Source organism: Gorilla gorilla, chromosome 1 (genome assembly GCF_029281585.2).
Source record: "Gorilla gorilla gorilla isolate KB3781 chromosome 1, NHGRI_mGorGor1-v2.1_pri, whole genome shotgun sequence".
In the NCBI taxonomy this organism is placed as follows: Eukaryota; Metazoa; Chordata; class Mammalia; order Primates; family Hominidae; genus Gorilla; species Gorilla gorilla.
In genome coordinates, this window is record NC_073224.2 from 11,025,129 (window position 1) to 11,043,026 (window position 17,898).

General features: G+C 36.2%; 1 protein-coding gene across 5 annotated transcripts in view; it reads left to right on the forward strand.

The window, feature by feature from the left end:
- Window positions 1-17,898, forward strand: part of ADSS2 (adenylosuccinate synthase 2) — a 108,863-nt gene that overhangs the window by 14,027 nt on the left and 76,938 nt on the right. For all 5 annotated transcript variants that reach the window (XM_031015151.3, XM_031015144.3, XM_063707121.1 and 2 more), the window contains exons 2-8: window positions 25-127; window positions 916-984; window positions 5,158-5,208; window positions 13,365-13,431; window positions 13,692-13,799; window positions 14,836-14,917; window positions 17,429-17,555. In XM_031015151.3, coding sequence (XP_030871011.2) covers window positions 25-127; window positions 916-984; window positions 5,158-5,208; window positions 13,365-13,431; window positions 13,692-13,799; window positions 14,836-14,917; window positions 17,429-17,555 — 607 coding nt within the window. The remainder of the gene's footprint in view (window positions 1-24; window positions 128-915; window positions 985-5,157; window positions 5,209-13,364; window positions 13,432-13,691; window positions 13,800-14,835; window positions 14,918-17,428; window positions 17,556-17,898) is intronic.

A 17,898-nucleotide genomic window follows, 5' to 3' on the forward strand; every position in this document is an offset into this window, starting at 1 on the left:
ATTTTCCCCTGTCTTACATTTTAGGGAGGAAATAATGCTGGCCATACAGTTGTTGTGGATTCTGTGGAATATGATTTTCATCTCTTACCCAGTGGAATAATTAATCCAAATGTCACTGCATTCATTGGTAAGTATATAAACTGAACTGCATGGCGATTCCCCCCCACCAGTTGATAATGGCGTTTATTTTTTATTGTCAAAACTGATTTCATCTCTCACATCTCTCACTGACCAGATGGTTCATTGATCTCTTATTAATTTTGACCTTGATACCTTCTGGAATATACATGACTTTGGCTATTTGTCACTGTAAGATCTTTTAACAGTAATACTTTTTGGAATGATTTACTTTGCATTCATCTGTGCTCACTGACAATCTTAATTCTGTAAAGAAGTATTAGATCATTGAATCAGTTTTCCAAATACTTTTTTTTCCCCAAATACTTTCAACCATGACTCATAGTAAGAAATATGAGAGGTTCATGAATTTATTTTGAACCCTTACAACAAATGATGCAATCTGATCTTTTCTACTCTCCTTTTAATTTTTAAAAATCCTTATCACAACCTACTAAATTGATTTATGACCACTAATAGGGTGTGATTCCCCAACTTGAAAGATACTGATTTAGCATGTACTGTGACCATGTTCCATTTGCTTAAAATTACATAATTAGTTTCCTTCAAAAACATATTTCACTTTGTTTCCAAGAAATTTTCAACTTCATTGAATATAATTCTAGTGTTTTATATTCACTATATTATGTTCCATTATGTATTTAAATTATACTCCTGTGTAAAACTTGGAATCATTTCTGTGGTAACACCCTGGTAAATCAGAATGTCCTTTAAGTTACATATGTCTGAGTTATAATTATAGATGTTTACCATTGGGATTTGTTGGTTTTCCTTTAGGAAATGGTGTGGTAATTCATCTACCTGGATTGTTTGAAGAAGCAGAGAAAAATGTTCAAAAAGGAAAAGGTATGAAAGAATGAGTCTACTTGGTAACCAGTTGTTCTTTGTAAAGTTTTATTAGGATCTTATGCCAGACGAACAACATGTTTGTCTTATACTTTAAAATTTCGGGCTATTATAGACAAATTTTTAATGTCAGTTATTAAGTTTTATTCATTATAAACAGTATTTTAAACAGAAGACCAACATCTTATGTCATTGTATTAAGTCCTGATTTTTTTACACATTGGTCATCTACAAACTTTATCTTAAGATAGCTAGAATTACAATATGTGGGTGACAAAACTAGGAAATTCCTGAGTTTGCACACTGTCAGTCTTGTTTTCTAGAGGATCTGGAGCTCTCCTTTCGTTGCTACAACTCAGGGATAAAAGGGAATTTTTGTTTTTCCCCATGCTACACAGATGTAAGGGGAATTGTTTAAGTCCCTCCTTCTAAATGAAGTAAATGCTGCTTTTATACAATATATCCATGCCCATCTTCTTAAAATAAATAGTCCTGGATTCTTGCCTTTCCTGATCTCTTAGATTTTTAGAGATGTGTTTACATTAACCTTGGCCATCTGATTAGGGTGTGAGGGGAATTTGATAATACAAATACAGGTTAAACATCCGTAATACAAAAATCTGAAATCCAAAATGCTCCCAAAATCTGAAACTTTTTGAACACAGACATGACACCACAAGTGGAAAGTTCCATACCCGACCTCATGCAACGAGTCACAGTCCAAACATAGGCACGCACACAGTTTATTCAGTGTTTCCAGGGGAAAAAAGGCCTTCTCCCCTTTCAGCTTTCATATATCTTTTCCATGCACGCCCAGATTCCCCCACACAAGCGTGCCCACAGAGGGCAATAAAGTGGCATGTGTACTAGCTGGATGTGCCAACTGTGGTAATAAATGAAATATAGAATACAGGTGGAGACTGGAAGCCTGCTTCGTTGTTGCTGCTGTTTGCCAGCTGCTACAGATACTCTGGTGCTGCTGCTGTACTGCTTACTTACCCTGAACACATTTTTTCCACTGTATTGGTGGTATGTCATATTTTTGACTGTTAAGTACTTGTGTGTGAATAAGTGTAAGGAAATGATTACTCATCAGTAGCATATAAATTCAGAGTCAAGAATGTTGGTGTTGATAAACAACCACAGATGGAGGAGGAAGAGGAGGATGGAGGAGGAAGAGAAGGACAGAGGTAGAGGAGGAGGATGAAGGAGGAAGAAGAGAAGGATGGAGGTAGAGGAGGAGGATGAAGGAGGAAGAGAAGGAGGAGGAAGAGGAAACAAACTTCGTTTCATGCACAAAATTATTTAAAATATTGTATAAAATTGCCTCAATTGATGTGTAAGGTGTATATGAAACATAAATGAATTTCATGTATATATTTGAGCCCCACCCCCCAGAGATCTCATTATTTATATGCAGATATTCCAAAGTCCAAAAAAAATCTGAAATCTGAAATATTCTGGTATTTGGAATAAAGGAGACTCAACCTGTAATACATAATTGAGGAAAATCATTAGTATAGTTAGTTTCCCCTTGAATTAGCTCACATTTAAAACACTGAATTACTGTTATAGTATGTTCAGGTTTTTTTTTTTTTTTTTGGAGACGGAGTCTCTGTCTGTCACCCAGGCTGCAGTGCAGTGGTGTGATCTCTGCTCACTGTACCTTCTGCTTCGTGGGTCCAAGTGATTCTCCTGCCTCAGCTTTCTGAGTAGCTGGGACTATAGGCACGTGCCACCATGCCCAGCTAATTTTTTGTATTTTTAGTAGAGAAGGGGTTTCACCGTGTTAGCCAGGATGGTCTCAAACTCCTGACTTCGTGATCCACCTGCCTCAGCCTCCCAAGGTGCTGGGATTACAGATGTGAGCCACCGTGCCCCACCCTGTTTAGGTTTAAAAGTAGCAATCTGTCCTCAAGTGTTCTTAACCACTAAATGTGATTTTACAGAACCCTGTCTTTGCTACCATCTCTTTTCTCCTTTCTGCGTTTTTACCTGTGACCTAGTCTGTGATTTTTATATTGATGCTGCTCTCTGCTCTCATCTCCTTTAATAAGTTTGTCCTACTCCCTTTTTCCTTCTAGCCTATCCAACCCTGCTCTTTATCTACTTTACTGAATTTCTTGGTCCTATTTTCTTTATTATATCTCCTAAACTAACTTCAGAATACATGTTTGTATGTCAAAACAACTGTAGAAGGGGAGGCTTAATATTCCAGGTTTACCTTTTAGCACATTACCGAGGAGGTTCTCTTCCTTAATCTATAAGGAATATATTTTAAAAATAAATCTTCAGGGAAAAACAAATTTTTCATTGTTAAAGATTAGTTTTGAAATGTTTGCAGCTTAGCAATTTGTCTTTAGTATTGTCTTTAAAGAAAAACATCGATTTGGGTTCATTTGTTCATTCAAGCGTCTTTTTTTTTTTGGAGACACGGTCATGCTCTGTCATCTATGCTGGAGTGCAGTGGTGTGAACACAGTAGTGAGTCTCTACCTTTCTGGGCTCAAGCAGTCCTCCTGCTTCGGCCTCCCGAGTAGCTGGGACCGTAGGCACATGCCACCATGCCTGACTAGGTTTTTTAATTTTTTTTTTTTTTTTTGTAGAATTGGGGTGTTTCTGTGTCAACCAGGCTGGTCTCAAACTCCAGGCCTCAAGCAATCCTCCTGCCTTGGTCACCCAAAGTGCTAGGATTATAGGCCACTGCTCTCAGCCAAAAATAATTTTTAAAACCACTTACTAGATAACAGGCCCTGTGCTATGAAAGCTCACAGCCCCTCCTCTAGGTCTTCCACAGTTAAATGGGGAGACACATATATCTCACAATTCACTGTAGTAAGTACAGTAATTGACAGTAGTACTTTAGAAGAATTAATGAAAAAGTTTATTTTCTTTACCTTTTTTTTTTTTTTTAAAAGATGGAGTCTTGCTCTGTTGCCAGGCTGGAGTGCAGTGGCACGATCTCGGCTCACTGCAGTCTCCGCCTCCCGGGTTCAAGTGATTCTCCTGCCACAGCCTCCCGAGTAGCTGGGATTACAGGCGCCCGCCATCACGTACCCAGCTAATTTTTGTATTTTTAGTAAAGGCGGGGTTTCACCATGTTGGTCAGGATGGTCTCAATCTCCTGACCTCAGGTGATCCGCCCGCCTTGGCCTCCCAAAGTGCTGGGATTACAGGCGTAAGCCACCGCACCCAGCCCATATTTGTTATAACTATCTTTTGGGAAAGGATGCCATTCCTAAAATTAACTCCCTTCTGGCAAATTTCTCCCTGCCAGGTACCTAACCTCCCCAGCATGATGTTTTTCTACCATATGCCTTTTGGATTCCTAGAAGTATTTTATTTGGATGTGACTGGTTTGAATTTGGAGCTTTTAGAGCAAGACATTTGGAAAGATAGCATGTGAGTGAATTTATGTATGGAATGAATGACATGTGAGAAAACTCTTGTTAGACATGATGTTTCCTATAGAGAAGAAAAGATACAAACTTGATCGCTTCAGTAAAAACACTTTTAGAGATTGTGTTTCGTTTTTTGTGAGACAGCATCTCGCTCCACCACATACACTGGAGTGTAGTGGCACAATCTTGGCTCACTGCAACGTCTGCCTCCCGGGTTCAAGTGATTCTCGTGCCACAGCTACCCAAGTAGCTGGGATTAGATGCACCCACCACCACACCCAGCTAATTTCGTATTTTTGGTAGAGACGGGGTTTTACCATGTTGCCCAGGCTGGTCTCGAACCCCTGGCCTCAAGTGATCCACCTGCCTTGGCCTCCCACAGTGTTGGGATTACAGGCGTTAGCCACCACGCCTGGCCTAGACATATTTCTAAAGAAATTAAGATCTTAGGCCGAGGTGGGCGGATCACAAGGTCAGGAGATCGAGACCATCCTGGCTAACACGGTGAAACCCAGTCTCTACTAAAAATACAAAAAAAAAATTAGCCAGGTGTGGTGGCGGGTGCCTGTAGTCCCAACTACTTGGGAGGCTGAGGCAGGAGAATGGCAGTGAACCCGGGAGGTGGAGCTTGCAGTGAGCCGAGATCACACCACTGCACTCCAGCCTGGGTGACAGAGCGAGACTCTGTCTCAAAAAAAAAAAAAGAAATTAAGATTTTAAAACTGCTATACAAAATATTCAATTAAATATATCTTTTTCCCCTTTCTCTCTAGGACTAGAAGGCTGGGAAAAAAGGCTTATTATATCTGACAGAGCTCATATTGGTAAGGTGGATATATTGCATTTATTTGTAACTATCTTTTTATCTGAAATTTATCAAATGAAAGTATTTAGTAACTAATTTTGTCTTTTATTTTTATTTAGCGTAAGTAGGATGGATTGTAGTAATTGAGTTCTAAATACAAAAAATACTAATTTTTTTCTTTTTTAACAAAGTCTAGGCTGAAATTTAACTGTTTGAAAAAAAGGTTAGCTAAGCAAATTTATAATACAAGCAGTATTTTACAAGACATCTCTAATTCTATTTAAAAATAAGCCACATCAAAATGCAAAGAACATTTATTTGTATACGTAATATTCTTGTAAAAGTAAGTGTACCGTTTTGCAGATAGAGTGACTCTTTGTGCCTAAAATGTAGTAGTTATTGCTTTTTAAGTGATTCAGATTTTGTTCAGACTAACCTAAATTTCAACCACTACCAATAAATTTGGGATTTTCTTCTCTGTTATTTTTCTCTTTCAGAACCAATGGAATTGTTAATTAGCAGTGACATGATTTAAGAGACAATAACCAGAAAAGAAATAAGTAAAAACCACGTAGGAAACTTCTCTGTGATTGATCTGCACTCTTAAATTGTACTTAAATATGCATGTGTCCTGTGGCAGTAGCTGCTCTAGTTTTAACACTGGCCTCTATTTAAAAGGCAGCCTCATCAAGATACTTACAGTATTTCTCAGCCAAGCACAGAAATCAAATAACGGTCCCTCCAGATAACAGCCACAGACTTGAATCCTATGTATAATCTTAGTAACCCAATAAAATAACTTATTTGAAGTAAACTCTATTGGATTAACATACAGTTTTTGTATGAAACTGGCCTCTTCATTACATTGTTTGCCACAGGCTTCTTAATCTGTAAAGTCTGAAAGGAACAATTTTTTGTTTTTACTGAAAAACAGTTTTATGTTAATATTTGTTGTCCTGTATGTTGTCTATTAGTAGACTGGTTATCCTTGAAAACAAAGACTTTGATAGCTGTTTGTTAGTGTGAGTGGATAAAATGTGGAATACTTCTGTATTTAACATAAAGTAAGCTTGTGAGTAGTTTATATTTCACCTGATTATACTTAAACTATGAAAATATTATCAGTAAAACTTTTATTTAAAAGACACCTTATTTCCAGAATAATTAATGGCATAGATGCATAACCAAGACAAAAAACAAAGGAAACAAAGAAGCTTTGCAGTCCCAAATGATGACATGCAATTTGGATAAGGACAAAAGGGTTTTGTTTTGGTTTTCAGAAGAAGGAGGTTGTCATTTTTGTTGCCTATTTTAAGTCTCTGATTTTAAAAATATTTATATTTTGTTTGTTAGCTTATCTTAGAACTTGAATTTTAAACTTACATATCACTATTGTGCTATAATATAGGAAGCAATAGAGTATTACTAATATTCTTTTTTTTTTAGACAGAGTCTCACTTTGTCACCCAGGCTGGAGTGCAGTGGGGTGATCTCAGCTCACTGCAACCTCTGCCTCCCGGGTTCAAGTGATTGTTCTGCCTCAGCCTCCTGAGTATCTGGGATTACAGGTGTGCTACCATGCCCAGCTAATTTTTGTATTTTTAGTGGAGACAGGGTTTCACTTGTTGGTCAGGCTGGTCTTGAACTCCTGACCTTAGGTGACCTGCCCACCTTGGCCGCCCAAAGTGCTGGGATTACAGGCGTGAGCCACTGCATCCGGCCCGACTAATATTCTTTCTTACTGGCAGTCTCCTAGTTATATAAGGAAAAATATGTTTTTGTGAAGTACTTTTGTAGCATTTTTGTTTGCTTACACTTACTACTCATTAGCTTTATTTATTCTGTTACCAATAGTCATCTTTATCTTCTTTTACCTTCATGATTTTATGTGTAGCTTTTTGGTATCCATTGTTCCTGTTGTGGATAAAGCAAAGCGCTGCATTAGATAATGAAAACCACTGCTTATCTTCAGAACTTTCCAATGGCTTTTTGTTATGTTGTCTGCTCTGTGAAATTCAGTATCTTAATCAGCATACCGCAATTTAGGATTGCAAAACAGAATAATCCCTAACAACTGCCGTTTGAATAATGTATAGCATCAGTGTATATAATCAGATAATTGGGCTATGTGCAGATATAAATATATGCTGATGATATCAGCCTGTTGGAAAGAGGATAGTGTTAAGAGACATATCCCTGTTCCTGTCTGGATTCTCCATCTTCCTTCTGCATTGCAATTGCTTTGGGTCTGTCACTTAACAGTTCCATCCTTGGTACAACATAGAGGTTAAGCAAGTTACTTAATTACGTTAGACCACCAAAACAAAACAACAAAGTAGTAATGGGAAGGGGTCAAAAGGCCTAGAGTAAAAGGAAAGTAATGTGGTTTAACCATAATAAATGTAAATGAATATTATTATTTTATTTATAGTTATATTTCTTTAATTATTTTTTCCCATAAGTGTATGTCCTTAAAGGAAAGTATTTCTGACAGAGGACTGAGCCTGTAGAAGATAAGCGCAGACTGAAATGTAGGTGTTAGTGGTCATATGTGTCATAATGGGTGTGTTGTGCTTTAAAACATATATCACTAAAAGCCTGTAAGGTTCACTTCCCAGGGCCCTTAAAAAGTCTTATAAGAAACATATTTTTTATTTTATTTTATTTTATTATTTTTTTGAGACAGGGTCTCATTCTGTCACCCAGGCGGGAGTGCAGTGGCATGATCTTGGTTCACTACAACCTCCACCTCCTGGGTTCAGGCGATTCTTGTGCCTCAGCCTCCTGAGTAGCTGGGATTACAGGCATGTCCCACCATGCCCGGCTTATTTTTTTGTGTTTTTAGTAGAGACAGGGTTTTACCATGTTGGCCAGGCTGGTCTTGAACTCCTGACCTCAAATGATCCACCTGACTTGGCCTCCCAATTACAGGCGTGAGCCACGGCCCGGCCAGAAACATGTATTTTAGTATAGTCAATTCTATAATAGTGAAAAGGAGTAAATAGTATCATTAAAAAATCAAATAACTAATTGGAAAATTGTCTGAGAATCGTTGCTGTGAAACCACTTCGATCTTTGCTTTAGAGACTCCCCCTGTCACCATGGCACTGAACGGACAGTTCTGTAAGCTCCATTGTAATTTAAGGCATTAGAATTCTCATTTCAGAACTGAATACAGGATCTGGCATATAGATGCTTCAGAATGTTCATTTATTTCCAAGGATTTAAAAAATTTTCCATAATATGAGATTGTGTATAAAAGTGTGCTGGGTGATATGGAGCGTAGTACAATTGAAAAAACTATAGGCTTTGAAATGGAGGGATCTGGATCGAAATCTTGATTATGGATCCTCTGGCAAGTGATTTCCTTTCCTGTCATTAGTTCCCCAATCAGTAAAACACCTTACACAGGTTGTGTCCACAAAGGAAAGAATTTTATTTATTTTATTCATATATGTATACACCCAACAGCTAACTTAAGTGCTGTACTTGGTCAAGATGTACCGTTTTTTATCCTGACAAATACTGCTCTGTAGTTTTCTTTAGTTTTGTTGTCTGTTCTTCAGTTTTAGTGCCTTCTATTTTTCTGAAAGAGTTATGTGTGAGGTTGGTAATATTTCTTCTTTAAATGTTTTATAGAAAATCTTTGTGAGGAAGTTTTTATGAATTCCATGAATGTTATGAATTTTATTTCTTTAATAGATATCGAGATATTCAGATTTTTCTGTTTCTTGTGTCAGTTTTAGATATTTATGTTTTCTAAAGAAATGTGTTCATCTAACTTCTGAAATTATTGGTAACTTTTTTAGTCTTCAGTAATGTCCCTCTTTTATTCCTGGTATACATTTTATTGATTTTGTGGGTTTTTGATTTTTTTTTCCCCAAAAACTAACCATTTTCTCTATTTTCTGTTTCACTGGGTTCAGCTCTTTCTCTTCTTTCTACTTTCTTTGGTTTAAATTTGCTCGTTTTTGTAGTTCCTTCAGAAGCTTGGATCATGAACTCTCAACCAACTGACCTCCCTCCCTCCCTCTCTCCCTCCCTCCCTTCCTTCCTTTCTTCCTTCCTTCTTTGCTTCCTCTTTCTTTTCTAATGTAAGCATTTAAAATTACATGTGTTCCTCTAACACATGTAATTATGTTAGCTATATTCCACAAATATTATTTTTACAATCATTTCCATTCAGTTCAAAATAACATTTCTATTTTAACTTATAAGTTGAGTATGATGTTCATGTTTCCAAATATTGGAAGATTTTCATGATTTCTCTCTATTATTTATAATTTAATTTTATTGTGAACGGAGAATATGTATGATCCTAATCTTAGTTTGTTGAGACTTCTTTTATGGCTCAGGATGTGGTCTGTTTTGGATAATGTCTTCATGCACTTAGAAAGAATATGTGCTCTGCTCTTGTTGAGTAGAGTGTTCTTTAAATGCCAATTAAATCAAATTGTTTGATAGTGTTGTTCAAATCCTATATCCCAACTGATTTTCTATGTGTGTATTCTATCAGTTACTCGGAGGAGTGCTGAACCTCCAACAGTAATTGTGGATTTGTCTATTTCTCTTTTCAAGTCAGTCAGTTTTTGCTTCATGCACATTGAAGCTCTGTTAGGTACATGTATGTTTACAATTCTGATTTTGATGCATTGAACCTTTCCTCATTATGAAATATCCTCTTTGGTATTAACAACCATAGATTTTTATGATCAACAGGTTTCCCTGGTACTGTTAGTAGGAAAGTTTTGATGCTGTATATACTAATTAGTTACATTTCAGAAGCTAAATTTGTATTATGTGATTTAAAAGTATCTAATAAGCTATGATTGTTAATACCACAATATCCTTTTGATGGTAATATTCCTTATTCTGATATCTACTTTGATATTAATATAGCCACTAGAGTTGCCTTAAGATTACTGTTTGCATGGTGTATCGCTTTCCATCCTCTAATAATCCTTAGTGTATCTGTGTCTTTAGATTTATAATGTATTTCTTATAGACAAAATGTAGGTGGGTCTTGCATTTTATTCATTGTGACAATTTCATCCTTTAATTGGAATGTTTAGACTAGTTACTTTTGCTATAGTTAATTATCACTATGGTTGGATTTATGTCTGCCCTTCGTTTTCTTTTTGTTCTTTTCCTGCTTTCTTTTCGATTGAACATTTTTAATATTATCTCCACTGTTAACTTACTAGCTATACCTCTTGTTTTATGAATTTATGAATTTTGGTAGTTGCTCTAGGGGCTATAATATGCATCTTTTACGTTACTTGAGTTACCTTCAAATATTTCACTTAGAAGGTTTAAACAGTTGATTTTTTTAAGGAAACTTAAAAATTATTAAGTTGCTGGCCAGTTCTTTACATTAGTATACTAATGCAAGGACCTATTGTGTTAACCTTTTGCCCTGTTCACTGAATCTCATAACTCAGTTTGTACCATAAGAGATGCTTATTCAGGGAAAATGGCCTGAGAAGTGGTTGAGACACTTAAAATTTAAATATGAAATCCAGATTTGTTAGGTGGCTGTTCTTTTATTTAATATCTACGTATTAAATGCCTACTGTGTCAGGTATGGTGCTGAGCACTAAGGATTCAGCAGTAGAAAAAACCAAAAGCATCCCTTAATGGAGCATATCATGTATTAGTGAAAACAAATCATATCAATAGAAATATGTAATCGATGTAGCATGGCATATAGTGCTCAGTTCTGAGGAGAAATAGTAACTCAGAGAAAGGAGCTAGGCAATGGCAGTCAGTTTGGAGGAGGAGGTAGGGGCCTACAATTGTACATAATGTGGCCAGGGAGGTTTCACTGAAAAGTGACAGTTGAGTAAAGACCTCAAGGAGATGTGAGAAAGCAAGCAAAGTGGCTATTACATGTACCAAGTCTCACACCAAGCATAGTATAACATTAATCATATTAATAAAACTTAACTATAATAGTAAATTAAAAATTTAAAAATGCTGTTAATAAACTTAGCTAAAGGTGCACAGTTATGATGGTTTTTTTGTTTGCAGTATCTAGGCTGTAGAAAGTGAAACAGATATTCCAAGGCTGTTCTTTCAAAACAGTAATAGTGGAGGCATTAATGCTCCATGCCATGATGAAGTCTTATGAAAGTAATTATTCTGATTACAGTAATTGCTTCCTGGGGCCTAGAAAAACCAAGGAAAGCATTAGTTCTATGACAAGGTACTAAATTAATTTCTGAAAAATATGGTTCACCTGCTTTCCATCAACCATTTATTTGTGTGTTGTCAGTTGCTTTTTTAATTTCTTTGAGCATAGAAAACAAAACATTTACATTCAAATGTCTTTTTATTCAAAAGAAATGAGAATGGCGTACTCTAAGATCTCAATCTTGTCATAACTGATTTGCAAAATCAGGGTTTAAACAGCCCTTAAGAACTATTCTGGCCTCTCAAGTAACTGAGAAAGACTATTGCTTGGGCAATAAAATGGGAACATGATGATAAACTAACCCTTATAGCTCAAAGTTATTGTTTACATAAAGAGTATTTATTCTTTTTCATTGCTATATAGTGTCCCCTTATATGACCATTTCACACTTTTAAAAATCCATTCATTCTACCATTGATGAAAATTTGAGTTGTTTCCAATATTGGGATATTACAAATACTGTTACCCTGAGCATTCTTGTAGATAGATATCTTTTGGTGTGCAGTATACTGATATGACTTTAAAGATGTTACTTTTATCTAACTGTGTGGCACTAAGACAGATACTGCTTACTAGATATTTTTAAATCACACATATTTAGCTTCTGAAATATAACTAATTAGTATGTACAGCATCAAAACTTTTCTACTAACAGATCAGGGAAACCTTTGATCATAAAAAGCTATGATTGTTAACCTTGCCAAGCACAGGGGGAGGACTGCCTTGATAGTTTTAGTAGTGTCTCAAAAGGAGGGAATTAGAGAAGAGTACATACATGGTTTTAGGGGCAGGGTTAATCAGAGGATGGGTTTAGATTGGGTTATCAGACTTTTCTAGCTTCACCATCTATAACTTCAATATCAGTCTTCTAATAGTTCTAAATAGTTCTTTTACAGATGCTACCACTAATCCCAAGAACCTCATATCATTCTTTCTGTTAAACATCTACACATTTCAACTTAATTATTTGGAAACAGTGACATCATTAGCAAAAAGAAGCTATGGTTAAATATGCTAAAAATCAGTAAATTGTACATCTTAAATGGATGAATTTTGTGGTGTATAAATTATATTCCCATAAAGCTGTTTAAAAACAAAACAAAAAACAAGAAGCCTTGGTTAGAAGTTCAGAGACCAAAATTCTAGTTCTCCCTCTTCTATAAACCATCTATTTATTGAGTCAGTAAATATTTGAGGACATGTTTGCACCGGAAATCAACTAGTAGGCTGAACTGACATGATCCTAATACTCTCAGAGCATTGGCAGGGGAGAGAGGGAGTACGAGTTATGTGTAGGTGTAGAAAGAGGCAATATTTCATGCAGAAGTACATGCCTTGTAGCTGAGGGCTGCAAAGAATGCCAGTGTGACCAGAGGGCAGTGAGGGTGGCAGAGCATGGTATAAGATGAAAGTGTAGACTGAATTTTGTCTCTTTTTTTAGAGCAGTGGAAAGCCATGGAGTTTTAAGGGCAGGGGAGGTGTGAATGCCATATTTGTGTCTTGGAAAGATGGCTTTGGCTGCATGACAGCATTTGGATTAGAGATGTCTAAGAATGGAAAGAGGTACACACATTAGGAGACTGCAGTTTTGGTGAGAGGTGATGGAAGCTCGAGACTAGTGAGGAAAAGGGAGGTGTCAACATGAGCCCTAGATTCTTGGAGTCCAGAACTTGAAGAAAAAAAGTATTTTTGTAAATTGACCTTTGTTAAATTTTAGGGCAAGATGTTTCAAAAGTACCCTCTTAATGACTTATTTTTAAAAATAGTATAGACTGCAATAAATAAGAATGAAAGATCAGACATTTTCATATTAATGTACTAGTTGGTGTTATAAACTTCTATCATCACTTCTAAAAATGTGTTTAATTTATTATACTGAAATGAGGCTGAAGGGATTTATAACTTCAGTAATTTGAAATGCGGTGGATTTTGCTTTTGTGTATTATCTTTGTTTCAACAACTGTGGTTTTATTTCCCCTCAGTATTTGATTTTCATCAAGCAGCTGATGGTATCCAGGAACAACAGAGACAAGAACAAGCAGGAAAAAAGTATGTGTGGGTTTTTGTTTTTTTGGTACAGTTTAAGCATATGCAGACCCTTATATTTTAGTTCTAGACCAGAAGTTTAAGAAAAATAAGTATTAGAATATCCTGTTTTAGAGAAAATCAGTAGGATTATGAACATATACTTAGCAAGAAATAACATAAACAGAAAATAGTCATATGTAACTTTATTCACTGCAATGAACTGACCAGGAGACCTACATCTTTCTTGTCTGACTTAAAGCTTGTTTGGATTTGTTTTTAAGTTTGGGTACAACAAAAAAGGGCATTGGCCCAGTTTATTCATCCAAAGCTGCTCGGAGTGGACTCAGGATGTGCGACCTTGTTTCTGACTTTGATGGCTTCTCTGAGAGGTAACTAACTTGTGTTTCAAAATGGAAGGAATGAATGCATTTTTTGATTTTTTTTAAAACCTAATGTGCAAAATGATACAGTCGGTATTCTAGTTAAATAGTGGTGGTTGGCTTTTTTAGGTTTGAAATATTAAAGTTATTTTTATTACATTCTAATTCATCCTTGGTTACAGATTAACCTCATGAAAAATAACATGATGGTGATTTAATAGAATATCCTAAGAAGACAAAGCCAGAGTTATATTTAAGAATTGAAATATGGAATGGTTTCCTGAGAAATAGAATGATTCCAGGGGCTGTGGCTGTCCTTGGGTGGTTACATTCTAAGGTCTTGATCCTTGCATTTTCAGGCCTGGAGACTCCTTATGTCCTCCCACCCAGAAATCATTAGCTCTCAGATACTGGTGAATTATTGTATACCAAGCTCAACTTGAAATCAACAGATGCTACGTTAACACATGCTTTCTGTAGCCAGATCTCCTTGGGAAACCTAGTAGTCATCAAAAAGCTACTCAGTGACTCAATGATAGGGAGTTGGTTGTGTATAATAACAAGTGGCATCAAAGCTATAATGACATTGTATCCCCTTTCGATCAACCACTCAACATTTGTCTGCACTGGCAGTGCACCTTTGCTGAAGAATATTAGATTGCTAATGTCTGCCTCTCTCTCTTTTACAAGTATCACGTAAACTGCCCCCTTTTGTTGTTGTACAGTATAATACAGTTAATTTAGATTTAAGTCTTTTGTGTTTACAGATTTTAGTCATTCCATTTCTCTTCCCTCCCTACACACATATCACCTTAATTATATTGTTGCTATGCCTAAACTTGAGTAAAAAAATAATTTGAATGTCTTACTTATTCATATGGCTGATCTCCTTTATTAAATTTTATTTCTCAGAAGGTGACTTCAGTTTCAGGATTAATTTGCTGTTAAGATCATTTACCATCTGCAGAAACCATTTGAATGAAATGATATTATTTGAAATATTTTTCACAGAGTGGTAATGTCTTGATTTATCTGTGTTTCTCAGGTTTAAAGTTCTAGCTAACCAATACAAATCTATATACCCCACTTTGGAAATAGACATTGAAGGTGAATTACAAAAACTCAAGGTAATGCTTTCTGACCTCTTTAATGTTCTTTTTAATACTTGTTTGCCAAATTGGCATCTAGATCTTTTCATTCATGCAGGCTTTGGGTAAGAACCGGCAAAGGAAATTGTTTGTCTTGGACATGGTATGTTTGAGTGACTTTACATGATATGGCTTAGACAAAATATTGAGTAGGGAGCAGGAGGAGTACCTGAAGTAAAGGAGACAGAGTCCAGATCATACGTCTCATGTGCAGTGACAGGGAGTTTAGATCTTATCCTGGAGAAAATAAAAAGCTACTAGGAAATTTTGAACAGAAAGGAGACTAGATTTGCATCATATAAAAATCACTTCTAACAATTGGAGGACAGATCAGCAAAGGCTGAGTGAGAACTTTTCAGGCTAACCAACCCATTTAGGAAGGATAACCCCATAGGGCCAGATTCTTTAGCACTGCACTCTTAAGAGACAAATAAGGTAATTGACCAAAGATTAGTCTTTTCTTGGCAACTAGTAGGTGTCAGTGGTGCTTACATTGGTCAGTAGTTGAAATTCCTGTCCTCTTCATTCTTTCACCTTTTACGATTTTTGATGAACTTCAAACTATTTCCTGTGAACCTGATTATTACTTCTTCTCATCTATAGATAAGTATCAATATCAGTTCCAGAACTGAGTAGGAATCTACAAACCTCATATGCCATTCTAGAATAAATGCAGACCTTAGGTCTGCCCATCCACTAAGTTCTAAAAAAATATGACCTACAAAGAACATTCTAAATGTTAGGTGTTTGTATTTCAGTGCACTGATTATTGTGTAGAATAGACTGCCATTTTCTTTTTATTCAGCTATGCAATAAATATTTTATTTTTTGAGACAGGGTCTCGCTTTGTCACTCAGGCTGGAGTACAGTGGCATGAACACAGCTCACTGCAGCCTTGACTTTCTAGGCTCAAGGGATCCTCCCTCCTCAGCCTCCCGAGTAGCTGGGACTATGGGCACACCACCACACCCTGCTAGGTTTTATTTGGTAGAGATGGGTTTTCACCATGTTGCCCAGGCTGGTCTTGAATGCCTGAGCTAAAGCAGTCTGCCTGCCTTGGCCTCCCAAAGTGCTGGGGTTACAGGCATGAGCTACCATACCCAGTCTGTTATGCAACAAATATTTTAACTTTTTGACTAGCAACTTGGAAGTATTTACTTGCCAAACTATGAGTATGGCTTTTCAATTCCATTTTATATGTGTTCCATGTGAATGTAAAGTAGGTGAAGAATAATAAATAGAATTAGGTGAGAAGATTCTTATAGGTAATGTATGTTGAACCAGAATTTTAAGGAACAAAGAACGTGATGACTAGTGTGGTCATTTCAGGCATAAAAATAGGACTAAAACAGGAATAAGTCAGAAATTGAAGACTATAGCCCATGAGTGATCATACATTTATCAGTGGGTATTAACACACTCAGGTGGGCTCATGAGTAGATTCTGGAATTTCCATAATAGTCTACGTATTTAAACATAGTTGAACCTAGGTTTCATGCAGTTATGCTATAGGCCTTAGGGGAAGCTCTTGGTTATTTTACATTTTTAATTGAGTTCTGAAGTTAAGCAGTAATACTAACAATTAAATGTTTTGAGAAATTTTTATAATGCCCATGTGTTACATAGTATTGGACATTATCTACTAGTAATAGTGTAGAGATAGACATGTTACAGTAATAGGATAAAATTTAAAAGAATAACAGTAATCAATCACTAATAGTTGCATACTTGGCAACGTAACTCGTGGCCCTCACCACATTTTGAGAATCACTGATGCAAGTTTCAAAATTCATGGTTGGCCAAACACAGTGGCTTACACCTGTAATTCAGCACTTTGGAGGCTGAGGTGGGAGGATCACTTGAGAACAGCCTGGGCAACCTGGGCAACTCACCTCCACCAAAAGAAAAAGAAAAAAATTTAGGTGGTCATGGTGGTAGTGCAGCTACCCAGGAGGCTGTGGTGGGAGGATCGCTTGAGCCTGGGAGGTCGAGGCTGCAAGTGAGCCATGTTCACACCACTGTACTTCAGCCTGGGTGACAGAGCAAGGCTCTGTCTCAAAAAATGAAATAAAATAAAAAATTTATGGTTTTGTGGATTATATTATAAATGCAGCTTTTCAAATACCTCACAAAATTTAAAAGCACATTGTAATATAGTCATTTATTTTTATTTTCCTGAAAGCTGGTTTATGAAGTATGACTACTTTGCTGGGAGGGTTTTATTTGCAGTGAGGTTAATATAGAACCTTTGAATTTCACTGTATCTCTAGTTTTTGTTGAGCTAATGCTCTTTTCTGTTCCTGGAAAATCAGCATGAGAGATGAAAGCTAATCCAAATGTTACAATAGAGTGAGCACCGTCACCAGCCCTTTTTTTTCTACTTTGCGTTTGTCAGTTTTCATGTCATAAAGTCAGGTAATTTATTCTTGTTCTGGTTATGTTAAACGTTTATTAGTATACATGGAAATTGGTTTTTGTCTTTGTGTATAGGGTTATATGGAAAAGATTAAACCAATGGTGAGAGATGGAGTTTATTTTCTATATGAGGCCCTACATGGACCACCAAAGAAAATCTTGGTAGAAGGTGCAAATGCAGCACTATTAGATATTGATTTTGGTAAGTGAGATATGACTTATAGTTAAGGGAGCTTAACTGAGCCCTAAGTAGTTAAAATATAAATAATTAATGTTAGCATTAAGGAGTTTTAAAACAATGTTTTTAGCTTGTATATTCAGGAATGATGAAATTTGTCATCTTGTGGTACTCTTTTTAAAGGAATATTGCAGAACACACAATACATATGTTACATTCCCTATTTTATTAGAAAAATAAAATCATCATTTGAGTTCAGTAGGTCTGAGGTTCTGTAAATTGTGGTTTTCATTGGTTTATGGTTCAAATCCTGGAACTATAAGATAAGATAAATTCTATGGAAGAATCTGCGTCTTTAATTCAACCT